Source organism: Brassica rapa, chromosome A09, assembly GCF_000309985.2.
Source record: "Brassica rapa cultivar Chiifu-401-42 chromosome A09, CAAS_Brap_v3.01, whole genome shotgun sequence".
In the NCBI taxonomy this organism is placed as follows: Eukaryota; Viridiplantae; Streptophyta; class Magnoliopsida; order Brassicales; family Brassicaceae; genus Brassica; species Brassica rapa.
In genome coordinates, this window is record NC_024803.2 from 15,039,803 (window position 1) to 15,066,484 (window position 26,682).

At 40.0% G+C, this 26,682-nt stretch overlaps 3 protein-coding genes across 6 annotated transcripts; 2 read left to right on the forward strand and 1 right to left on the reverse strand.

Moving 5' to 3' along the window:
• The first annotated feature begins 6,573 nt into the window (after positions 1–6,573).
• Positions 6,574–8,980, forward strand: LOC103839529 (transcription factor KUA1). The gene is made up of 3 exons (XM_009116033.3): positions 6,574–6,823; positions 6,894–7,102; positions 7,245–8,980. The coding sequence occupies exons 1-3, from the start codon at positions 6,574–6,576 to the stop codon at positions 7,752–7,754; spliced, it is 969 nt and encodes a 322-aa protein (XP_009114281.1). The 3' UTR covers positions 7,755–8,980.
• Positions 8,754–14,433, reverse strand: LOC103839528 (E3 ubiquitin ligase PQT3-like). Its single transcript, XM_009116032.3, has 16 exons — positions 13,956–14,433; positions 13,579–13,759; positions 13,026–13,122; positions 12,769–12,850; positions 12,506–12,672; positions 12,342–12,418; positions 12,166–12,222; positions 11,925–12,081; positions 11,683–11,834; positions 11,429–11,593; positions 11,038–11,346; positions 10,869–10,907; positions 10,465–10,753; positions 10,257–10,376; positions 10,070–10,160; positions 8,754–9,654 (listed from the first exon to the last, which is right to left on the reverse strand). The coding sequence occupies exons 2-16, from the start codon at positions 13,742–13,744 to the stop codon at positions 8,998–9,000; spliced, it is 2,625 nt and encodes an 874-aa protein (XP_009114280.1). The 5' UTR covers positions 13,745–13,759; positions 13,956–14,433; the 3' UTR covers positions 8,754–8,997.
• Positions 14,434–16,408: 1,975 nt separating this feature from the next.
• LOC103839525 (protein transport protein SEC16A homolog) lies at positions 16,409–22,956 on the forward strand. Of its 4 annotated transcripts, XM_009116030.3 has the most exons (14): positions 16,416–16,793; positions 16,839–18,320; positions 18,475–18,795; positions 18,888–19,004; positions 19,114–19,236; positions 19,327–19,497; positions 19,956–20,081; positions 20,167–20,301; positions 20,427–20,554; positions 20,638–20,746; positions 20,948–21,268; positions 21,409–21,561; positions 21,642–21,928; positions 22,260–22,956. In XM_009116030.3, exons 1-14 carry the CDS (start codon positions 16,695–16,697, stop codon positions 22,735–22,737), a joined length of 4,050 nt encoding a protein of 1,349 aa, XP_009114278.2. In that variant the 5' UTR covers positions 16,416–16,694; the 3' UTR covers positions 22,738–22,956. The 4 variants fall into 4 exon arrangements, with proteins under 4 accessions (XP_033136806.1, XP_018510253.2, XP_009114277.2 ...); XM_033280915.1 differs by having other exon boundaries at positions 16,409–18,320; positions 19,327–19,491; positions 19,953–20,081; XM_018654737.2 differs by having other exon boundaries at positions 16,414–18,320; positions 21,415–21,561.
• Positions 22,957–26,682: the final 3,726 nt, after the last annotated feature.

A 26,682-nucleotide genomic window follows, 5' to 3' on the forward strand; every position in this document is an offset into this window, starting at 1 on the left:
TGAATAGCTAGGCTCTGAGTGTCTTCTCCTTATATATATATATATATAGAGTAAAGCGTAGCTGAGAGAGTTGTTGTAGCTAAGTCTCTTTCCGTTGTAACGAACTCTATCTCATAGTGTATTCCAGGATACCGTTCCTGAAGAGAGACGTACCCGGTGGTGAAGATGGGAACTCTATAACAAATCTTGTGTGTACTGTATCTCTTTCTTTAACGCATTACACACGAGAGAACGATAGAGAGATAGAGAGCTTGAGCGAATCGAGTTACAGAGCAAGCGATCGTATCGGCTACAAGTGGTATCAGAGCGCAGGCTAGAAGAATCGATACGAAGGGAGCTGCGAAGCTTACAGAAGATCGGAGAGCGGAAGGAAAACTAGATCTCCAGATCCAGCGAGTCCAGAACTAGATCATCTAGATCTAGAAGGGAGCATCAGTCAAGATCGATCATCGCGAGATCGGAAAGAAGACTCAGAGCTCAGATCGAGATTCGCGAGACCTGATAAAGAAGATCGTAGTATATCAAGATCTATAGGGGAGTGTTCATTCTATCCTCTTGAACTCAACTCTTGCCGATAATCTCTTGTGCCTGTTTCTTGGATAATATTGTTGATCCGAATCTAGAATAGATTGCTACTGATTTTATCTTTCTGTTTGTTATCTGCAGGTGATAATCAGATCAAGATCGAGTCAGTATGGAGCCAACACCAGGAAAGTTTGAGATGGAGAAGTTTGATGGCAAAGGTGACTTCGGGTTGTGGAAGTACAAGCTTCTCGGTCAATTAGAGATTCAAGGTTTGGGATCAGTATTGAGAGAGGAGAAAGGGTCAGTATCAGGAGATCAGAATGACGATACAGATACGAAGGAGGTTAAGGTTGATCCCAGAGCTGCAGAGAAGGATATTAGAGTGAAGAATCTGCTGGGAACGTGTCTTAGTGACACCATCCTAAGGAAGATCATGCATGAAACCACAGCGTTGGGCATGTAGAAAGCTCTGGAGCAGGACTACCAAACGAAATCACTCCCCAATCGCATCTACTTGAAACAAAGCTTTGCAAGCTTCAAGATGGAGGAGAGAAAGTCAATAGAGGAGAATCTTGACACCTTTCTAAAGCTAATTGCGGATCTAGCTAGCTTGAAGATCATGGTGAGTGATGAAGACCAAGCGATACAGCTTCTGACGAGCCTACCAGCCCCATATGAACCATTAGTTCACACGTTGAAGTATGGAACGGGGAAGGAAACTCTAACGGTAAATGAAGTAGTCTCCTCCGCTTACGCAAAAGAGGCGGAGTTGAGACAGAAAGGCTCTCTCAGTAGATCAAGACAAGGATCAGAAGGTCTATATGTCGATAATAGAGGAAGAAATGATAAGAGAGGATCTAGAAGTAATAACTACAACAGAGGAAGGAGCAGGGGCTACGAAAGAGGAAGATCAAAGTCGAGGCCAAAGTTTGGACCAAAGGCTTGTTGGATCTGTGGAGACGAGACTCACTGGAAACGTGACTGCCCACAGCGTAAGCAAGACCAAAACAAAGCCTCCACCTCTGCAAACGTGGCCATGAAGCTACCTACCTCGATAGCTCTAACGGCAAGCACTCAGGCTAGAGAAGATGAGTGGGTACTAGACTCTGGCTGTACGTTCCACATCACACCTAGGAGAGATGTGCTGTCGCAGTTTGAAGAGTTTGAAGGCAACAAAGTTCTAATGGGAAACAACACCTACTGTGTGGTGAAAGGACAGGGTTTGATCACGATTGATAATCCTGATGGAACCGTGGTAACTCTAGGCAAAGTAAGATACATTCCAGATATGGCTAGAAATCTGATCTCCTACGGGCAGCTAGAGCAGTCAGGATGCAAATACGTGGGCGCAGGTTTCAGAGTTGAGTTCTACAAGGAAAATCAGAGAGTTCTGTCAGGAGTGTATGATCAAGGCCTCTACTACTTACAGGGAAAAGTAAGAAAGGTCGACATGAGTGAAACATGCAGCGCAGTCGACACTACGAGCAGATGGCACTCTCGGTTAGCGCATATGAGCCAGTCATCTATGGAGATACTGGTAAGGAAAGGTCACCTGAAGAAAGAAGAGATAAAGTCACTGGGGTTCTGTGAATCATGTGCAATGGGAAAGTCTCATAAACTGAGTTTTCCAAAGGCTAAGCACACAACAAAAGGAATACTCGACTATGTACACTCAGACTTGTGGGGATCACCAAACGTGACTCCAAGCCTGTCTGGATGTAAGTATTTTCTAACATTCATAGACGACTACTCAAGAAGAGTCTGGATATATTTTCTCAAGACAAAGGACGAGGCATTTCAGAAGTTCGAAGAGTGGAAGACCTTAGTTGAGAACCAGACGCAAAAGAAGTTGAAGTGTCTAAGAACGGATAATGGATTAGAGTTCTGCAACAGCAGGTTTGACAAAGTATGTAGAGACACAGGAGTTAAGCGTCATAAGACTTGTCCCTACACACCACAACAGAACATAGTCTCTGAGCGTATGAATAGAACAATAATGGATAAAGTGAGAAGTATGCTTCATGAGACAGGCTTAGGTGCAGAGTTTTGGGCTGAGGCAGCTTTGACGGCAGTATACATCATCAACAGGTCGCCTGGCTCTGCGACAAACTTCGAAGTACCAGAAGCATTGTGGTCAGAATCTGAGCCAAGATATGACCACCTGAGAAGGTTCGGGTGCCTATCTTATGTTCACACAGTCGCTGAGAAGACTAGTCCTAGAGCAACAAAAGGAGTTCTACTTGGATATGCACTGGAAACTAAAGGCTATAGAATATGGCTTCTAGACGAAGAAAAGGTTGTGATAAGCAAAGACGTGGTGTTCAACGAAGAAAAACTCTTTAAACAGCGAGAAGAGACTACATAGGTTACAGTTGAGAGCAACAAGCCACAGAACTCTAAAAGAAAGGTTACGTTCAAAGAAGAACTGGAAGAGTTTGAACCAACTAAAGATGAAGAGGTAGAGTCTTCAGCTCAAGGTGGAGCCGTTGGAGTTAAAGATCCGATAAACCAGTCAGACTCTAGTGATTCAGAAGACAGTGATGAGGCTACGTATCAAGAGGGTGATGAAAGTCTAAGTGACTATATTCTAGCAAGAGACAGAGTTAGGAGGAAGATAAAGCGTCCATCAAAGTATGGAGATACAGACCTCGTAGCATATGCTCTTGCAAGTGCAGAAGAAATAGAAACAGAGGAGCCAAAGTCATATGCTGAAGCCAGAAGAAGTAAAGACTGGAATCTATGGAATGGAGCAATGAGTGAGGAGATGGTTTCACACGATGTGAACCAAATATGGGAGCTCACAGATAAACCTAAAGACCAAAAGGTTATAGGTTGTAAATGGGTTTATAAATATAAACCTGGCATTCCAGGAGTAGAGGAACCAAGATACAAGGGTCGATTGGTGGCAAAAGGCTATGCACAGGTAGAAGGCATTGACTATAATGAAATTTTTGCCCCGGTAGTCAAGCACGTATCTATAAGGTTGCTTCTGTCAGCAGTGGTCAACTTTGATATGGAGTTAGAACAAATGGATGTCAAAACTGCGTTTCTTCACGGAGTTCTACAGGAAAGGATCTACATGACTCAGCCAGAAGGGTTCGTGCAGAAAGGGCAAGAAGATAAAGTCTGTTTGTTGAAGAAAGCGTTGTACTGGTTAAAACAGTCTCCTCGTGAGTGGAATCATAGGTTTGATGAGTTCATGATCAGAAAGAAGTATAACAGAAGTCAGTATGATCCGTGCGTTTACTTAAAAGGGAAGTCAACTGAGTCCAGAGTGTATTTGTTACTCTATGTGGATGATATTTTGATAGCATCACAGAGCAAGACAGAGATAGAAAGATTGAAGCAGCTTCTGAAGTCAGAATTTGAAATGAAGGATTTGGGTCCAGCTCGACGTATTTTGGGTATGGACATTCTGAGAGAAAGAAGCAAAGGGACTTTGAGATTGTCACAGGAAAGGTACTTAGATCAGGTTCTGAAGACGTTTGGCATGCAGGACGCAAGCTCAGTTCAGACCCCGATAGGGTCACAGTTCAAGTTGAAAGCTATTTCTAAGCCAGAGGAAGCAGAACAAATGAGAAAGATGGAAGGAGTCCCTTATGCCAGTGCAGTAGGGAGTCTTATGTATGCGATGGTAGGTTCAAGACCTGACTTGGCGTACGGTTTGGGACTGGTAAGTAGGTATATGGGAAAACCAGGAACAGAGCACTGGGCAGCTGTAAAATGGATAATGCGCTATCTAAAAGGAGCTGCGAGGTTGAGTCTATTGTTCTCAAAAGGTTCAGACTTTCAGGTTCGAGGGTACTGTGACTCAGACTACGCGTCAGATCAAGATCGCAGCTGATCAATCACAGGGTTTGTGTTCACTGTGGGAGGAAACACCGTGAGTTGGTGTTCATGCTTACAGAAGGTGGTGGCTTTGTCGACAACGGAGGCTGAGTATATCTCGCTATCAGAGTCAAGCCGAGAAGCAGTATGGTTAAAAGGAGTTTGTGAGGAACTGGGTTTCAAACAAGACGCAGCGGAGATATACTGTGACTCGCAAAGTGCGATTTACTTAGCGAAGAACAACATGTTCCATGAACGTACTAAACATGTTAGAGTCAAGTATAATTTTGTCAGGGAGTTGGTGGCACATGGTTTTGTGAAGGTGCTCAAGATTCACACGTCTAAGAATCCGGCTGATGCATTGACAAAGGTACTACCAGGAGAGAAGTTCAGTGATCCTCTAAAGTCACTGAACGTGACTGAAGTCTAGAAAGGTTACGTTGGCCAGTATCGTCTTAAGTCGTCTCAGCAGGGATAGACGATACAGAGGCAGGAGTCTAACAGTGGTCGATTGTTAGAGGAGTTATTGAAGTTGAGGTTTGCTGAGGAATGTACAAGTCTGAGGAAGACTTGCAGGAGGTTATACCAGGATCGGGAATGCACTAATGATACCAAGGTGATGGTATTGCAAGGGAACAAGAACCAAGGTGGAGTTTGTAAAAGGATGGTTCGTTGTTCAAAGGCTTAACAGTCATATTGATCTAATGGGCCGGTGAGATAGAAGATGATGATACGGAGTTGCTGTGTTGGGCCGTATCGCTTGCGCTAAGCCCATCTCTAGAAGACTTAAGAGAGGAGCTGAATAGCTAGGCTCTGAGCTAGTGTCTTCTCCTTATATATATATAGAGTAAAGCGTAGCTGAGAGAGTTGTTGTAGCTAAGTCTCTTTCCGTTGTAACGAACTCTATCTCATAGTGTATTCCAGGATACCGTTCCTGAAGAGAGACGTACCCGGTGGTGAAGAGGAGAACTCTATAACAAATCTTGTGTGTACTGTATCTCTTTCTTTAACGCATTACACACGAGAGAACGATAGAGAGATAGAGAGCTTGAGCGAATCGAGTTACAGAGCAAGCGATCGTATCGGCTACACATTTGTTTCTTTTCATAGTGCTTTAATGTTAAATAATAAGCCAGTTTCTAGTTTTAGTGACTGTATATAGCTATCCAAGTGTCCTATGCGAGATAATTATGAATCTCTTGTATAGGATAATTAATATTTTGTTTCTAATTACATTAAAATGAATGTTCATAAAAAATCTGCGAAATTTAACCAAATAACTATGATTGGTCCAATATTAGCCAAAATATCAATTACACAATCTACATTTTAAATTTTATTTTTTATTCTTTTGTTATATTTATTTACTTTATCTGTAACTTCGAAAAATCTAGTCAAAGTTTTGTATGAAACGCGTGAAGGAGCTGAGCTGTTACATACTTTTTTTTTGTCGAGGCTACATACTTTAAAATGTAGATTGTGTAATTGATATTTTGGCTAATATTGGACCAATCATAGTTATTTGGTTAAATTTCGCAGATTTTTTATGAACATTCATTTTAATGTAATTAGAAACAAAATATTAATTATCCTATACAAGAGATTCATAATTATCTCGCATAGGACACTTGGATAGCTATATACAGTCACTAAAACTAGAAACTGGCTTATTATGAACCGATGTGCATGAATATAAGGAAAAAAGATTATCTACACTTATGGGATTCGCTGTGGCATTAACTTGTAAATTAAGTTATATGGTCTTATCATGTTAAAAACGGAAAGACATGTAAACTATATATTGTAAAGTAAATTTTAAAAATGAAGACAACCTGTATCCTTGAAGATTTAAAGATAAAAATGAGATTATCATTTAATAGTAACAGCTAAATTGGACTAATGAGATCAAGTAATTTATAAGTTTTTCCCCAAAAAATCTACAAATATGGACACATTGCACTGACTGTAAAGTCAAAATGGAAATATGGAAAAGGAAAGGAAAATCCACCTATGAATTATACACCAAACATTTTCCGAGTTTATATATGAACACATAATAACAATATCAAAGAAAATATTAAAAGATTCTTACAATAAGTCCCGCAAGATAAATCTAATCCTTGTAATAAATCCGACCATATATATAAACTGATATCATTTGTCTTTCTTTCTTCATCTCTGATCAGATCCTATTGGTCAGAAGAAGCTCGGGTTCCGGTCATGACGCGGCGATGCTCTCACTGCAATCACTATGGTCACAACTCTAGGACATGTCCCAGTCGTGGGGTGATGCTTTTTGGTGTAAGGCTCACCGGAGGTTCGATCAGGAAAAGTGCTAGTATGGGTAATCTTCTTAGCCATGGGCATGGGTCGGGTTCTCCGGGTGATGTCCCTGACCATGTCGCTGGTGATGGTTACACTTCTGAGGGTTTCGTTGCTGGCTCTTCCTCTAGCCGCGAGAGAAAGAAAGGTATCTATAACTCTGACCCATTTCTTTGTGAGATTGTTAATAGATTTGTTCGTTTGATCTGGTTTTGTAGGAGCTATATGGACAGAGGAAGAACATAGGATGTACTTGTTAGGTTTAGAGAAGCTAGGCAAAGGTGATTGGAGAGGCATTTCAAGAAAATATGTGAGGACAAGGACACCAACACAGGTTGCTAGCCATGCTCAGAAGCATTTCATGAGACTATCTGATGTGTCTCGTCGCAAAAGACGTTCTAGTCTCTTTGATATGATTCCTCATGAGGTTGGTCCGGTTAAATCATCTTTATAGTTAAACTAGCTTTTTTTTTTTAACTCGCAAGATGACTTCTCACATGAACTTGATCTTGAAATGCATTACTTTTTTATTTTATTCTCCTTATTATGATGTAATATAATCCTTGCAGGGAGGAGTTACTCCATTGGATTTGCAAGCACCAAAAGCAGAGAATACTCGTGTGGAAACAAAAATGCAAAGGGGTGATTCGGTTCACCAGTCATTTGCTCGTAATTCCATTCATGCAACAATCGAAGAATCTGAATCAATGGACTCAACAAACTCTACCATTAAGGAACCAACCCCAACCACACAACTGCGTTCACAACCTCAACCGCAACGACCTGGCTCGTATCCGGTACTGTATCCAGGCTACTTCTCACCATATTACCCATTTCCATTCCCAGTATGGTCTGCGGGTTATGTTCTTGAACCAGCCAAGAAAGAGGAAACTCACGAGATTTTCAGACCAACTGCAGTGCACTCGAAAGCTCCCTTCAATGTCAATGGGCTTCTTGGTATGACTACTAAGCTCAGCCTTGGAGAGCCAAAAGAGAATGGTGAATCCGATCAGTCTCTTTCGCTGAAGCTAGGTGGAGGTTCAGAGACGAGACAATCACCATTTCACCCGAATGCTTAGCCCTCCTGATAGTTCAGACATCGCCAACGTGATACATGCGGCTTAATCATTGGTTGGGGGTTTATTACAGGTTAATTATTTGGTCACAGTAACTTAAAAACAAGATTTGCTTTGTTAGTTTTAGGGTCTTTTAGTTCAGCTTTGATTATTTGCGAGAGAGAAAAAAAACGAAAAGGGAAAAACAAATTATTACATTTTTTTTTATTAAATTGATCCTTTTGTATTTCTACCTTTTATATTGCCGATTTTTATTGCTGATCTCTAACAAATCTCCAGTGATCAAAATAAACTATATGAGAACCGTCTTTGAGACTTTCAATAAGACCCTTCAAAAAGTTTTAAGAAACTTCTTATTTCAATGTCATATCCAAGTTAATTTTTATTTTTAATATTTAAAATTAAATAAGTTAAGTTATACTCCCTCTATATCATTTTAAGAGGTATTTAAGGATTTTGCACAAATATTAAGAAAATACAAACTTTTATGCAATTGGCATTGGCTTTGGTTACATAAAATAACATTAAATAAAACTAATTCAACCAATAAAAATAAGATGCATTATTTTATAATTGGTCAAAAATTTCAAATGACATTAAATTTCACCTAGAATTGTGAAAACAACACTTATTTTGAAACAAAATCAAAATCTTTAAACACCAATTAAACTGATACGGAGGGAGTATTACTTTTGGTGAAATCTTTCCTAAAAATAATACTCTTAGGAGTTGAGATGTATTTATTTTAAAAGGTTTATTGGAGCGGTAATGTGAGAGAATTTCAAAATTTACGAGGAAAATTCTCTTAAATCACTTTTTGGAAGCTATATATGTTGACGGTTTTCATGAAATAATTTGATCCGTACTCATGAATACGTTTAATTCAATCACGTTAAACAAATAGAAACGGATGAATCTTACACGCAGTATTTCTCAAATCACAGAAATGTAGAATAAACAAGATTTGAATTATAACAACAAAGAACATTTTAAAAACTTATATATCTCAATGTAGTAAATTCACTCATGTCATTTAGATCCGATAAACAAATGAACTAAGAACAAGTCATAAAGAAAAATAAAGGTCACCAAATCGAATTCCATTACCCAAAAAAAAAGGAAAGCATTCAATGGACAACAAAAGAGCTCTCTATTATTTGTTCGTTACAAGAAAATAAGAAAGATAATTCTTATTTTTAAATTTTCCCGCCTCAAGGCAAATCACACAACAAAAAAAAAAGAAGAGCTAAGCTCGAGATCTCTCTCCCTTGCCGCGTTTCGAGTATCGATGCTTATCATCACTCGCATCAGTAATCACCACTGGTGGAGACCGCTCGTACCTCGATGGCTTCCTCTTGAAATGCCTGTCTTCGTCGCTCGACTCATAATCCGCTACCTCAATCTCCTTACGACTGTGACGGTGCATTGATGTACTGACGGCGACAGGCGGCTCCGCCACGGAAGCAGAAGAAGACGAAGACACCTTTCTTCGTTTGCTGGAAGTTTCTTCCTCCGGAAAGCTTATCCGAGCGAACACGCTTGACTTTTCCATCTCTGATTTAGTTGCAGCGGTCGGCTCCGACGGCGGAGGTGCCGATCGTTTACGGTGGTGATGTTGGTTACGATCCGAGTCTCGGTGGCTGTGACGGTGGTCTCGGCTTCTGTCTTCATCGCGACGGTCGCGAGCGCGGTGGTCGTGTTCACGATCTAGGTCTTGGTGACGGGACGACCTTTCACGGTCGCGTTGACGATCACGTTCCTCGGGATAGCGTTCGTATTTTCTCTTGGAATCTCGAGACGGAGACTTTGACTTACGCGTCGGCGGATGATGCTCGGGAGACAATCTCTCCGGCCGTCTGCGTCGGTCGTACTCCGTCGAATTCGGTGGCGGAGGTGCTTGTCGCTGTGAGAAACCAGTAATAATCAAATTATTAGCCCAATTAAAGGAAAAATATATATAATTTCGAGGAAGTAATATTGGACTACTCGGCCCAACTATTAACTAATAGTTGGGCTTTCAAGTCCAACTATCAAACGGATTATCTCTGGCCGTCTGCATTCTAATTGTGTTATTTTTTGGTATTAAAATTGCATATTCAGATAAAGCATGTTTTAAATTAGGAAAATTACGGCTAGTGCCAATACTTTTGGCTTTCTTACAAAACACTCCCCCAAACTTTTTGTAATGAATTTCCTTCAATTTTTTGAAGTTTTGTGGTCAAACGAGGGAGGAATAGTCTAATAATAAAACCAATAGTAAATGAAGAACTGGTAAAACATGGAAAAAGAGAAAGATGAGACAACAAGAGGAAACATACAGATTTGTTAGGGTTGATGGATGATGCAGACGCTGAAGTCCCATTGTTCATCATCATTCTGCTATTCTCTCCATCCCTAAACACCTTCCCACTGTTACACAAAACATTATGTTTATTAGGTCAATAACATATATCCTTCTCTGAATGTAATAGTAAAAACATAGTAATAATGTTTCTTGTGATGTACCCTTCGGTTCGTCTCTCGTTTTCCCGTTTTCTCAACATCTCAGCTTTCCGAGCTTCGACTTCGTCTCTGCCCATCATGGCACGTTGGAGATTCATACGGTTTCCCAACTCCGCCAAGTCCCTGCATCCACACCAAAGTTTCATCATTACATTATTAACAAGACTTCACTGTTATTTTGAAAGGAGAATCAAGTGCGTTGTTGTTGTACCTGTGAGGTGGTGGTATGTTAGGGAATCCAAATCCCTGTGCAGCAAATGGATCTGGATGCATCATATTCATACCCCTACCAAATGCGATCTCCATTGGGTTTATCCCGTACCCCATAAATGGAGGCATCTGGCCCGGAAAAGGGCCTGGAAACCCATTAAAGCCGGGATGAAAGCCGTTGAAGCCAGGTTGCATGCCGTTGAAGTACTGGGGACCTGGACCCGGACCCATTTGCATCATATTATAGTCAGGCCCTGCTAGATCCGGCACATGATTCCATTGTTGCATGTCTACAACAAATTACACAAAAAAACGATGCATTACACCTTTGATTCGATTCACATAGGCTTGAAACTTTGAAGAATGAACATGACCAGGACCTTAAGCATAAGAAAGAAAGCTTACCAGTTCCAGGAACTCTGGGTTTCTTTTTCTTCTTTTTTGCTGGCAAGGGACAAAAAGTAGAAAGCTTGTCAGTCATTAAAGTACATTATACAAATCTGCAAAATCTATAGGAACTAGGGTTCACAATGTACTGTAAAGTTACTATCAGGATTACACATGTCTCTTTTACCTGGCTCTCCAGCAGCAACCTGTTGCTGCACTTCTTCTTTGGGAGGAGCTTGCGTATTCATCTTTGGGACTGTTGCTTCTTTCACAGAAACGGACCCTTGAGTGCTTTCACACGCATCCACTGGCTTTTCCACTTTATCTTCTGCCGATGCCCGAGGGGCACTTGTGATCTCTGCAATTTCCGTTGGCAGTTTTACTGTTGGAGCATCGTTGTTGTTACTATGAGCTGGTTTCTTCTCGCCTTTAGATGCAGCAGATGTAGCAGGAGATCGACCCTTGGGAGGAGGAAGACAGCGTGCAGACTCCAAATCTACATTATGTCCATGGTGATTTAGCATTGACGACTGATCAAACAAGGTTTAAAAAACACATGAATTAAAGTAATGACAGACCTGTGATATGGCCCGCGCTGCCGGCATTCTCAATGCTATCGTTTCCGGCTTCCAGAATACGGTTTATGGCATCCCTTAGCGTCTTGTTTGGTAGAAGATCGTCAGCAAGTACATCAGTTTCTCCACAGACACACTTCGACTTTGCAATAATGTGATCCCGGATACCTAAATTGCACATAATCAAAAGTAAAAAAGATAGTTATGAACTGGTAACAGTCAACAGAAGGCAGAGAAAAGGCGTTGTGAGTACTTACACTTGTCACAGAAGCTCTGGAAACAACATTTGCTTGTAAGTGCAGCATCTTTCATTACTTCTTTGCATAGCGGACACTTCAGCTCGGGCGGAAGTTCTCCTACAGAGCGTGTCGTTGACGGCAATCCCTCCATTTCCTTCTCAAAAGCATCCCTGAAGACACAATAAGCACTCACGTTATAATCAATATATGCGAGAAAGTACCAAATAGCACCATTCCCACATTGATTAAGCACAACTTACTCATTAGGTTTAAGAACTGCAACTGCACCACTTGGCAACGAATAAGAACCATCAGGGGTTGCCACCAACATGGACTTGGGGATACCAGTAGGTGGTTTAACTCTCTTAACATCGTAGGTAGGGTCACCATTTGTGGGGCAATGCTGAATTAAATGTCCTGATACGGTGAATAAAATGCTCTTAGCATCTTTATCTATTAACAAATATGTTAAAAGTATATACACAACTAAAGCAGACATACCAGGGACATTGCAACGATGGCAAATATATCCCGGAGGTGGTGTTTTCCTTTCCATTCCTATCCAAGCAAAGGAAACGAACTAAGTATCTTAAGACTTAATATCAAATAAACCAAAAAATCTTTGACAATAGACATTCTAAAATGCATTAAAAACAAAGAAAATAAGTATAGATTACCAAAACCACGTCCACCCATCCTTCCATTCATACCCCTTCCGTAACCTCTCCCGGCCCCAAAATTATCTTGACCTTGTCTGTTACATGGGATAAGTATAAGAGGGTTGATAAATGTTTAAGAACATCGACATTTCCAGGTCCACTATTTGTGAAAAATTGCTTACCTCTGCCAGTCAAGTGCTGGGGTGTCAATCAACGCCTGAAGTTTGCTTTCTTCATCTACTTTCTCTTCTGTTGGTGCAAGAACAGGACATGGATTACTATGCTGGGCAACTTGGACAGCGGGAATGGAGTAAAAATCATTCCCGAACTCGTCGAACTCATCTTCAGGCTGGAAGTTGAACACGAGTGAAAATTAATACTTCTGTAGCTATAAACAGATTGGGGCACTCGATGTCAATATAAATGGTCAACGTAATAAACTTACATATTTCGATGCAGACGGTTCAGGAACATGAGAATTGCTGGTTTCAGCCTGAACATGTTCCACTTTGTTCTCGATTCTAGGCCTGCAATGTTCAGATTATTACATTATTTAGCATGAAAATCCAGGTGTTTCTTCAAAACCATTAGTTACACTTTCAACTTATGTTTTAGCTAAACTTATTTTTGTTGAGCTTGAGATAAAATAGCTAAATAAGTGGACAAAGCAGATGGAAATAAAAAAAATCTGAGAGACAGTACTCTTGTGCAGTAATAACTGTGATGCGAGGGCGTCCTGGGACTCGACGAATAAGGACAGATGTATTCTTCGGTATTAACATCGCTTCATCCAGATACTCTGAAAATTCAAAAACAGAAAACATTTGAAGGCCATCCAGTACAAACATGTTGGCAAGACACAATATACTAATAAACACAAATGTAACCAATCAATACAGAATCTATCCTAGTACTAAACCATGGTTAGCTCAAAGATAGGAACATCAAATAAACCATTTCTACCAAACAGCTTAAGTACAACACTAGATTTGGCAACAAACAAAACAGAAATCCAAAAGACTCCAAACATCAGAATGATCTGATACTGGTCATGAAGAGACGAGATTCACTAAGCAAGCTATAAACACAGACACGACAATCAATACAGAATTTATCCTAATTCTAAACCATAGTTATAGATCAAAGATAGGAACATCATATAAAATCAAGTTGATTGTCACATGTGCAACCATATCCGTCACTTACTACCAAAGCAAAACAGCTATAAAACACACACAAGACAATGAGTACAAACCTTCGTTAGTTTGGGCATTGGAGAGGACAATATCAAGGTCTTTACCACTGCCCAAATGCTTAGTTTCGAAAATTTTGTCTTTGAGAATACCAACTGATATAAAAGGACCATCCATGGCGATGGTATCGTAATCCCTTGCACTCTTAAACTTGTAATATATTGCCATTGAAATTTTCTTTATCTGAATAATAAAGCAAATACATATATATATTACTAATTTTTGTATAAGATTATAATGACAAAGCTACTGTTTTGAAAACCCTAATCAAGGCCTTCGATTTATAAAAGAAAAAAAAATTCGAAATCGAGGCCAATGATTTGATTTCCAAAACAAACCCTAAATACAATAAAATTAAACCTAAAGTTTCAATTTTTACTTCGATGATTCGACTTCCGAGACGAAACCTCCCTCCGCGCTTGAAGTAAGAGCACGCCAAATCTACAAATCTAGAAGAAAAAAGTCCCTACAGATTCAGGAACGAGATCAAATCCGTGATTGCGCCCGCAGATAATCTCCTCTGAAGATCTTCAAAGCCCTAAACCGAGAACGGTCGTTACGAATCGGACGACTAGCTTCAGTCCGTGAGATCCGAAAGCTCCAAGCGCCTATTCCACCAGTAGAGAGAAGGATCGAAATCTGAGAGACTCTTGATTGAATCTGGGGGAGATTGAATCGTCGTGGAAATCGAGCTCTGGGGAGTCTTGAGGAGAAGCAGGAAGATCGATCTTGAAATCTAGGGTTTGGAAACTAGAGAGCTCTCTCTCTCTCTCTCTCTCCCGTATCGTGGTGTCCTGAGGAATTTTTGTTTAATGTGTGTTAAATAAAATTTATTGGGGACAACTTTAATCAATCTTTATGATATTTATAGTTGGAATACAAACAGAAACACGGTTTCTTTCCTTAAAATACATTAAATTTCCTAAATTCTTTTTTATTGACATATATCTTAGCTACTTTAAATAATAGATTTTAATCCAAAATAAAATATTGACAAAAAAAATAATAATCCAAAATCACTAAGATCTAACTAAAGTAACAACATATGCTTTGTGAGACTGATCCATTTAACCATTTTGTGAAAATATTGAGTTATAATTATTTTGATTATAATTAATCAAATTGAATTATTATTCTCTATCTTCATTAGATGTATAAGTATATTTCATAATATTTTTAATAACTTTATATATGGTTATTTTCTATTAAAAAATATAAGAAAAATAAAGATATGAACAGTATAAAGTTACATAAATGAATATAACTGATAAATTATGAAAGTTTATGATCGTATAAGATATTTACAAATAAAGTTTATTTCTTCATCGTTCTCTCTCGATCGTTCACGTCCGTGCAAGTACTAGGGTTGGAGGGGACTCCTCTTCCCTCTACTCATTTTCCTCTTTGTTCTTGAATCTCTATGCCTTCTCTCTCCCGATATGCTGTTTTTTTTAGGTTGAGGTTTGCGTTTTTCAATGGATGCTTCAGTCGCGAGGAACTGATACTTGGTGGAGGCGGTTTCTTCTCCGGAGTTGTGGTGAGAGTCTAGCGAGACGGAGCAGTTCAGAGTCGGTTTTAGGGTTCTTGGAGCGATTCGAGTTCCCGTTATCCATCTCTCCGGTCTTCCGTCGTCGTGAGTTGGCATTGTGAGATCTTGTCCCGACTAGGTTTTGTGGTGGCTTGCTACTGCGGATCTGGTCGTTCGTGCTTGTTCGGTTATGGTGGTGGTTATTCAGGGTCTCTTCGCATCTTAGAGATTCCAGTACATATGCGGCGTAACCAGGAGTTCTCCAGTCTCTGGTGGCTTAAGAGGCAAGGTTTGAAAGCAGATGTGATTGTGGTGAAAGTATCTGGTTTGATTTCCTCGTGTGTGTGCATCTGGTTTCAAATTGAGTGGTCGTCTATGGGTATTAGAAGGTTTCTTGATGCCTAACAACTTTTTCATAGGTCCCGCTTCCGGCGTCGTGTTTAGTCTTTTCTAAAAGTAGGCGACAACTTCACTTGAGGAGTTAAGCTTCTTGTTCAGCATTGCTGTATCATTCTCTGTTGATTCAGGGGTCTAATTTTTCATGGTCAAGAAATGGTTATTTGGTTCTCAAAAGCCTGAGATGCTTAGACGGTTTTTGGGAGTCATTAGCAGTCTCAGAGTCAGCATCTCGTCGAAAATCATATCCCGGCATCGTGGTTTGGTCTTGTTTCCTCGACGGTGGTGTAGCTGACTTTCTTGCACATGTTTAGAGGCGGCTTTTAAGGATGTGGCGATGAAAACAACCCATTTTTGTACATGTTTCGTAGATGGCAGAAGCGAGTGCTTGCTCGTTTGGGATGTCGTTTAAAGTGTCGTGTGGCGCTATATACAAACCGGCTTTGGTGGCACTAGCAAGACATTGATAAGTATCTGAATTCTCCCCTTCGGACGCTTTACGCTTTATAGACAAAGAAAATTATGAGCTTTGTGGAGATCATCGGGAACTACCTATTCCGAAAACGTCAAGGGAACTCCCACCATCTGAGGCAACGAGGAGAACCTTAATTTCCCTAGAGTCATGTTGAGTATGGCTACCGATATTGAAATATTTCGAAAAACAACTTAGCGGAATGTGCCGGGTTTAGTGAGTAGGCGAAACTAGGTTTGTAAAAGTTTGATTTCGATATTTTTGTTCAAAGAAAGCTTGTAACTGTATCCGATTCCCGATTATTTGGGAAAATTGTATATATATATATATATATATATATTTTAAAAGAAGATATTTACAATAACTAAAATATTTTATAAATTTTAGGAAATCCGAAACCTATCCATGCCGGGTTTGGGTTCGGGTTTCGGGTATTGTGCCGACCCTAGTCAACGGTGATTACGTTACCAAAATGAACAAAGTGAAGTTTTTTTGGGTTGAAAGTTAACAAAGTTAAGTTGGCTCATTTAATCGTGTGAAGATTTTATAGAGTAATCGGAATTTGGAATCCACCGAGAAACTGTTGTTCATTCTAGATCTGTATTTGATCTTCATCTTCCTCAACTCTACTTCTTCTGCAACTGGAAACTTGCAGATCCGTCGATCACTCCCGGAGATTTTGTGTAGGTTTAGGTTTTTTGTGATCCCAATTTTCAATTTTGATGGCTTCAAATTCTCAGTTTCTGCTGGACGATCAAACGGATGAGGATTTCTTCGACAAGCTTGTTGATGATTCCTATTCACCCAGCCAAGCTCACGCTGCCAAGGAGCTCGAATTCGTCGACGACGGGAGCGACTCCGAAGACGCCAAAGCTTTTGCGAATCTCTCTCTTCGTGAAGAAGCAGGGAACGATGATGCAGTCGAGGGTCCTAGTAGTGAGCCTTCTTCATCCGTTCCTGTCCAATTCCATGTTATAAACGAGGGTCCAAGTAGTGAGCCTTCATCCATTGCTCTCGAAGAAGCTGATGCGAATAAGTTAAGTGGTGATTTGGTGGTGAGATCGGAGGTGGAGGATAAGCCGTTATCTGAAGCGGTAAAAGAAAGCAATGGATCTGGGAGTCCTGGGGTTAAGGAGGTTGATTGGGGCTCCTTTTGTGCTGATTCATCTGTCAATGATGGCGGCGGGTTTGGTTCATACTCTGACTTCTTCACCCAGTTGGATGGATCTTCTACAGGAAATTTACAGGGAAAAGCGGAGATAGATGCGGGGAAATTAGTATCCGATGATACACAGATCGCAAGTTTTGGTTTTGATAGTTCGGCAGGTTTGGGGCAACAGCAGGGTGAAGTGAGTCAAGATTCTACAAGTGAGCAGTACGTTGATAACAGCCAAGCTTGGGAAAATAGCTATCCTGGATGGAAATATGATGCTAGTACTGGCCAGTGGTATCAAGTTGATAGCCATGATGATGCAAGTATGAATGCACAGGAGAGCTATATAAACTCAGCGAGTAACTGGCAAAGCAAAGTTGCCTCTACTGATAACTCCAATGTTGCTTATCTGAGTCAGAGTACAACATCTGCAGTGGCTGAGAGTATGTCTACTTGGAACCAGGTTTCACAGGTGGCAAATGGATATCCTGAACACATGGTCTTTGACCCACAGTATCCGGGGTGGTACTATGACACAATTGCTCAAGAATGGCGCTCTCTGGACAGCTACAACCAGGCTTCTCAGACAACTGTAACTGGTCAAGCTCATGAACAGCAAGCTCAGAACGGCCAGATTGGGGCTATGTTTCACAATAATACCGAGAGTAGCATGTATAATATCAATGATAAAAGCCAGGCATTCAAACCGCAAGAATATGGTATACAGAACCAACAAGGAAGTTGGGACCAATCTTACTATGCCAACAATCAGCAGCAGGCTACAAACACATGGCAGTCAGAAAATGGAGGTGACAATGAGGCGTCTGTAACTTCTGTCTCATTTTCACACTTCGGAGGAAACCAGCAAGTAAATAGTTTGTACTGTACGGAATCTGTGGCTGAACAGTTTAAGCCAAAAGAGAATAGAGCTCAAGGCTTCATCCCTCAGCATATGAATGTGGCTAGTGTCCCGCAGCATGGACCACTGAGTTTCTCAAACGATTTCTATAATAGACAGAAATCTGTAGATGATACTCAACAGTCATATCAGAGCAATCAGCTTTTCTCCCCAAGTGTAGGAAGATCACCTGATGGGCGTCCACCACATGCACTTGTGAGTTTTGGCTTTGGTGGGAAGCTCATTCTTATGAAGGATACTAACGCCTCTCTCCAGAATTCATCATTCGGAAGTCAGGTTAGTCATGAAGTTTCCATTAGTTTTTTACACCCTCGGAAGTTTCTGCCAACTATTGTAGGAGTATCACTATTTTATATATGAAATATATTATTATAACCTCAATAGTGAACTTCAGTTCTTGCTTTCTAATCTTTTTCTGTTTGATTCAAAGGGGGCTGGGGGAAGCTCTATATCTGTCCTAAACTTGGCGGAAGTTACTTCTGGGAGTGCTTCTTTTTCAAGTCTTGGGGAAGACTCTTCGAGTTATTTTCGTTCTCTGCATCAACAATGTCTTCCAGGTCCCTTGGTTGGAGGAAGTGTTGGAAATAAAGACTTAATTAAGTGGCTTGATGAGAGAATTTTACAGTGTGAATCTTCTGACATAGACTTTTCAAGAGGGAAGTTTTTAAAAATGCTTATGTCTTTGCTCAGAATATCTTGTCAGTATTATGGGAAACTCCGGTCTCCTTTCGGGGCTGATACAACGCAAAAGGTGCAGTTATGGAGATTCTTGTCAGTACGCTTCTTAAGAAAACATCTATATGTGTTACAGTTTTCTCATCCTTGTATCTATGCTGCAAACAGGAAACAGATTCTGTTGAAGCAGCAGTAGCAAAACTTTTTGCAATTGCCAAGAAAAATGGTGGCTATGCTCCATTAAGCCAATGCTTGCAGCATTTACCTCCCGAATCACAAATGCAAGTGAGTATTCAACATCTTAGGATATTTCTCTATCATAGGGAAAAGGTTCTAAAACATAGTCGATTGTTTTTTCTTTTTGCTTATTGACTCATTTGGAAATATTTCCTAGGTAACAGCTTCAGAGGTGCAGAATCTTCTGGCTTTTGGTAGGAAAATGGAGGCTCTGCAATGTGCACAAGAAGGCCATTTATGGGGACTAGCGCTTGTTATCGCGGCACAGCTTGGAGATCAGGTTCCTTTCCCTTGGATACCATAGATCTAAACCTTCCATTGTTGTGGTTGTATGACTGACTTGGTTGTTCCATGTCGTAAATTGTTGCAGTTCTATGCTGATACTGTGAAACAAATGGCCCTTCGCCAGCTGGTGCCTGGATCACCTTTGCGAACATTGTGCTTGCTGGTTGCGGGGCAACCAGCTGAAGTGTTCTCCAATGGCAGTACAAGCTGTGTCGATTTTTCTGGTTCCGTAAGTGCGTCTCAGCACCAAACCCAGGTAATACGGTAACAATCTATTTCTTATCAGTCCAGACAATGTGTTAGATTAAAGAGTAAGAACAAGTTTAGAGATAGATGCCAGAATTTTAGAAGTTCAATGAAAACCTATCCTTTTGTTCCTCGGGAAAATCCGAGATAGCATACCGCCTACTGCTGTCCAAGAGCTTACTAAATACTCAAACCCCAAAATCGAAAAAAAAAAGATAAACAGAATCGGAACCCCCTTAGTTCTCTCGTGATGAAGATACATAATCAATCCATATATCCTCACCAAATCATTGCTAAATAACATTTACCATGATTAAAAGTCTGGAACTCCATAGATGGTGGGAATACTCTCTATACGAGATATTTTTCTCTACCACAGGAAACTAGTTTACTTCTCCATTTCAAAGGACGCAGTTTTGTCTTGCATGGGGAGTTCGCTAATAGTCTCTTCGTTTCTTTGAATTGCAGTTTGGAAGTAGTAGCATGCTTGATAACTGGGAAGAGAATTTGGGTATAATAACTGCCAACAGAACCACAGATGATGAGCTTGTGATTACTCATCTTGGAGATTGCATGTGGAAAGAAAGGAGCGAGGTGATCTATCTCTGCCATTTTGTTTTGTTTTCTTTAACTTCATGGAAGACTTTATAATGACATTTTAATTGCTATTATGGATCAGATAATTGCAGCGCATATTTGCTATTTACTTGCGGATAAGAACTTTGATCCATACTCAGATAGTGCCAGGCTCTGCCTTGTCGGAGCAGATCATTGGAAATATCCGAGAACCTATGCAAGTCCGGAGGCTATACAGGTATTTTTTTTTTGCGTTGGTTTTAGTTAGCCGGGATGTTCTGTTTTTAGCATCGTAAGTAGCCTGATAGTTCCTCAATGTATTTTGATATTTTCCTTAATTTTTGTTGATCTTTACATGGGCAGAGAACAGAGTTATACGAGTACTCTAAGACGCTGGGAAACTCTCAGTATATCCTGTTACCGTTTCAACCATATAAAATCATATATGCCCATATGCTGGCTGAAGTTGGTAAACTTTCGGCCGCACAAAAGTAAGAAGATTCACTTGCTACCAACTTTTTCTTAAGTAGACTGTATATGGCTTCCTGATGTCGCTGTTGTGTGGCTGAATCAGGTACTGTCAAGCAGTATCGAAGTGCCTCAAGACTGGCCGATCAACTGAAGTAGAAACATGGAAACAATTTGTTTCATCACTGGAAGAGAGAATCCGTATCCACCAACAGGTACAAACCCACAACAACTTCTGTTCCAGTAGAATTACATGGAACCGTTGATTTTTTGTCAGTGGATTTACATCTGTTTGCTGTATATTCCTTTGATTGAAAATGTGAAAAAGAGAGACCCAGTAGAAACGATTAGCATATAAGAGACCCATCTTGTTCTTTTCTCTAATGATCCAACATAACCAGATATTCCTATTTCAGGGCGGGTATACTGTGAATTCTTCCCCAGCAAAAATTGTCGGAAAATTTCTTAACTTTATTGATAGTACAGCACATCGTGTTGTTGGGGGCATGCCACCATCTGCACTTCATTCAACAGCAGGAAACTTACAGGCAAATGAGTATCAGCATCAACAGCAGGAGGCTGCTAAGTTACCATATAGTCAATCTGCTAATACAATGCAATCATTGATGTCACATGCCTCAATGGAACCAATACGTGAGTTGGATGGGAACTCAAGGACGATGGCAGTACATTCTAGAAGTGTCTCAGAGCCAGATTTCGGTAGGACGCCAATACAGGTCAATATCACTGGAAATCATTTATTTTTATTTCCTTTTCTGTTATTGCCTGATGTCTGGTTTGGGATTTATCCTGAGGTAAGTAGGTACTTAGCATGCAGGTTTAGAAAACCATTGCTTACTTGCTTTTTTTCTGATAGGATCAGCCTGTCTCCTCAAAAGACAAAGCTACTGATGGGGTGCCACAGGTGAAACCAACCGTGAATGTGACAAGTTCGCGGTTTAGCAGCTTTGGTTTTGGCATACTGAAGAACACCGTACGGAGGGTCTTACCATCTCGGCCATCTAAAGAGGTGCACCTTAATAAATGTTTCAAGTCGTGATGATGGTTTTCTTCAACTTATTCTAATGTTGGGTCATTCTTTGTATTAAGGCAAAACTGGGTGAGGAGAATCAGTTTTACTATGACGAAAAACTAAAGAGATGGATGGAGAAAGGTGTAGAACCCCCAGCTGAGGAAGCTGCATTGCCTCCTCCTCCAACAGTAGGCACGTACCAAAACAACGCAATGGGTTATGCAAACAGATCTGACATGATGAACGAGATGTCTCCACCTAGTGGGAGCTGGAGCAGTGGCAGCCCGACTCCATCCGAGAATTCTTCGGGAATCCCACCAATCTCACAGGGCTCGAATCAATTCTCAGCTCGTGGACGCCCAAGGTAAACAAACCACCTACTTGTGACGCTTTCGAATTATTCTTATGTGCTGGCTATCCTGGATCATAATCATGAGCGTAGTTGTAGTGTCACATTAGAATGACATTGAGGAGTGAATAATATAAGCCAACGACAGTATTAAAGGTGAAGCTTTGAGTGTGAAATGGACAAACTTTTCTTGATTGTAGTTTCCGGTTGTGTTAGCTATAATACTCCATAGTTGAGTCTGATAAATTGTCAGAAAAGCTGTAGACACTGGGGATCATCACATATTGCCTTTGTTAGATAACGTGCATGATTAGAGTTGAATCGTTTTTACTTTCTTTTGGGGCAGATACGTTGACCTCTTTAATCCAGGCGGTGGAAACTCTAAGACAATGTTCCAGTCACCTCCTGCAAAATCTGCTAAACCACCAATCCCTGCAAAAGCAAATTTCTTCATCCCAGCAGCACCTGCGTCGTCTTCAAACGACCAGGTAACCGAGATGGCAGCTACTGAAACCAGTCAGGAGTACTCAGCAGAAGAAGTAGCCGTCCCTCCACCACCACCAAGCCACTCTTCATTCCAGTCCCCGACTCCATCTCCAATGACAATGCAGAGATTTCCAAGTCTAGATAACATCAAACGAAGTGGATCAGGAACGAGTCTTAACGATGATTTTCCTTCGTCAGGTTCCAGAAGAACAGCTTCATGGAGTGGAAGTTTGAACAGCTCGTTTACATCTCCAACGGGTCCATCAAACCTCAAACCAAGCCCACTCAACGGTAGCAGCAGCAGCCTTGGAGAGGAGCTTCAAGACGTGGAACTGTAAGAGCTAGAATCTGTAGTATCAAAAAGTTTTGCTCACTGTCAGAGGTAGTCCAGTCAAATGTTAATCCATGAGTTTACCCAATACATAAAATACGATAGGGGCAATGTGTATGCAGTTTGTATCCATTGTTTTTTCTTTTTACATTACAAATCATTAATTTTTCTTGTTTAACAGACTTCAGGAGTTATACAGTTATACACATTAATGTTCTGTTCATGAGTAGGGGTTTAATCATCAAATGGTTCACCATGTGATTGTTTGCTAAGTCACTTCTTCAGTGTCATCAAGTTGATAATAGAGACTTTTATATAGGCTGAGCAAATCTGTTTCTAGAATTGTGAAAGAGTATTGAGCTTCAGTGCCGTTGTTTCTGTTTAATTGCGAGTACTTGATTCATGCAGGCACATAATTTTCACCATTACCATGTGGGATCGTTGCATCTTTTATCAAGTGCGAACCTTTTTTGAGTTTTAGTAATCCAAATAAAATATTGGAAAACAAGTCTTTAGGAATAAAAACCCTGTAAAACGTGAAATTTGTAGGGTTTAACATATTAAACCAAATGTATTGTGTAACCTGCGTCAGATTGACATTGTGTGTTTTTGCTTTTGTCTTTATATGAATGCCAGTGTGGGGGGAATTAGTTCATGTTCTGTATATAGGAGTGGCAGCAATACTGTAGTAATTTGTATGAGTAGTGAGACTATTTGCGGTTGTTTTTAAAGGTGGGCTCTGTAAACAATTCGTTGGTGATTATTTACATTTGTGAAGCTATTTTAGATGAGATTGCATTTCTAGGTTACTTCTTTGTCTTGATTCACAAGACGTTATCTTAAAGACTCTTTACCATAGAATCAATAACCGGAAAACAATCCGCCTTTCTTTCTTCGTTTCTGTTTCTGCCCTATTAGTTCTTTCCGTTTACCACTCTACAGATGGGCCTTTCAGTCCCAAGATGATACATTCATGAACAGTATTACTTATCAAGGGAGGCAAGAGGTTGCTTTTTTTGTTCTTTTGTTTGGGACTCCAAACTCTTGTCTTTTAAATTTGGTTTTCTCCTCTTACACGATTGGGGTCTCTCCAGTTGCTAGCCATGTTTGGTTTCATAACCACTTTGACATTGTGTTTACAATAACCAAAGGCTCAAAACTTATAAGATACTGGAGTTGCGCACTGCAACATTTTTCTCATGAATCCAGCTAGAGTCTACACTGTGTTTTACCCTTTTTAAAACAGACGATCCCATGAAGCATCATATATATTAGTATAAAGATAAATAATATAGATAAATAATATAATCAAGTGGAGGTTTTCTTAGTCCAATAGTTTGAGCAAAGAGTTCATTAATTGTTTTACACCAGAAGGTTTGGGGTGAAGTATGCAAAATATTAGAAAGAAAGCTTACAAGAGATTTTTGGCACGGAGGAAGTAGTACCATCGGGAATGGATCTTATAGGGCAGCTCAGGATGATGCAATCATAAGTGAATACTAATAAAGTATGTCGGTTGTAGTATCGTCTCTGTATGTTTCTCGTAGTTTATAATAATATAATTAACCAATATTAAAAAAAATAGTATTTTCCTAAAATATAATTTTTTTATTTTTGGGGCTAGATTGAAAGTTGGGAAGGTAAAAGGATTAAAATAAACATAAAGGTTATTTGGAAAATAGCAAATATAAGTGGAATAATATAAAGTTCATTATTTGACTATGATACTAAATATTTTTGGTGGGTTCATCGGAACCTTCAAGTGAAACATGAAAAAAATTATTTTTATGGTGTCAAGAAAATTACTATCATCTTTACTTTTGTGGAGAAGATTTCATCACCATGCATTCTTTCCATGAAAGATAATGCTTCTCAAAGCATTATTCGATCTATAGTTTCAAGTTAAACACCAGTTTATCTTCTTACGTAGCAATTTGTACGGAGCCAGAAGAGGCCACCAAGATTATTTCGGTTTTTCTGTAGGTTGTAGATTAGAAGTTAGACTAATTTTAAATTATTTAACTTTGTCGTGAATGTGAATATCTTTTTGACGTATTTAAACTTTATTTTGAATTTGATGTGACCTGGTTTTTCACAGTAGTAACATCCTCTCTCCTACTGAGTCTCTGATCGTAGCACCTTCTGGAGATTCTTAACTTTTTCAGCAACAATCTTTGAGGTAGTACTTTCACTTGTTGTTCTTCCTTCGGAGTTGGAGCTTGGAAAATTTTTGATAAGTTTTGTATCACTCTTTCCATACCCAGTGTATCCTAGACCTCGAGGAGTCTGATCATGTCTTCCCATACTCAAGATTTTATCAAGTTCCTTTGACCCAATGAGCATCCTGACAGTCTTGTAATGATGTTCCAGCTTGGGATTTAAGTCAGACGATCGGGCCTTCTCATTTTTCACTTGTTTCTCTAGTACTTCAATTTGGACAACAAGCCGTCCATTCTCCTTCTTCGGATCTGAGGTATCTGCCTCCTTTATTTCATCATCGAGTTCTTTTCTGAGATTTATCACCATGTCTTCCAACCAGCTTTTCTTCTTTTTGAGACACATATTCTCCTTACCAATCTGAACCATTGTCTGACACAGTTCTTGGTAGTCAATTCCATCATCACCGTCTGCGCTTGACTGATCATCATCAGTGTTAGTTTCCCCTTCCACGAACTCTATGATGCTAATGAATGATACGAAGTTAGCTGATATATGGTGTTTTATACATCTTGTATATATGTTTTTCAATTGGTTTTCAAGTATTTATCGAGTCTTCCTAGTCCTTTTCGAGTCATTACAGGTTTGGAGTTGCATTGGATGGGGATTGACCAGCTGGAACAAAAGAGGCAGAAAACAGTGCAATTTGGTGATTTTCATGCAGAACAGTCTTGATGACTGTTCCGGATAGCGTAGCAACCCGAGTGACTGTTCCGAGTGCCTGTTCCAGCGGCAGAGATTTTTAAGGAAACTACAACCTATTTCGGGATTTGCCCTAATCTCTCTATTTTCTCTCCCAGCCGCCTGTGGCTTGGAGATATCTTCTTTTTCTGTTTTTCCTTATTATTCTACGCTGTTTTTGGGAGAAGAAACCAGACCTTAGAGTTGGAGACTTGTGATTTGATACTTTGTAAAGGGAGAAGGCTCCATCTCTCTCACCATAGAGAAGAACCCCCTGAACCCTTATTCTATTTTATCTACACATGTTTTATTCAGTCTCTGTCTCTGTGTTTTCTTGCTCCATGGCTGAGTAGTCAGCTTGTTTAGTCTAGGGTGTTAGATCCGTGAGCTTGACATAAATAAGTTATAAATCGATTGTCTTCATTTACTGTTGTTCTTAAGGCTTGCATCAAGTTAACCACTTAGTGCCTGATTCTAGGTTTAATCTATTCATCAAAAGTGTTATAGGTTGCTAGACATAACTTGAATGAGCATTGCATCCCTAATCAGCGAAAGTAGATATTAGGGTGTTTTGTGAACATATAGGACTTGATCTCTATTGCTTGCTGTCGCATATTGATCCAAACGAGAGTTTAGGTATCAAGATTGATCAGCATAGGGGGCAGTACCACGACAGTGGATTGTTCTATTTGAGTGATCCGAGTTCTAGACTTGCTCTTAATTGAACTTGAATAATTGTTTGGCTCACACCTGTTTAACACCCGACCAAACCACCCTAGGCTAGCATTTTAATCATGATCTTTAATTAATCTTATTACTTGCTTGTCACGAAACCTTAATCTCAAAATCCAATCATTGTTTTAGCTAAGCATTGATCCCGTAAAGATAAAGTGTAATCGTTGGTCTCTGTGGATTCGATCCTAAAGTGCTACATCGACATACCATTCGATTGTGGTAGTGTGCACATTAGGTTAATTGGTGTGCGTATACACGTAATATCATTAGCCAGCTCCTCTTCATCACTATCTTTTTCTGAGTCCATCTCATCAATTCC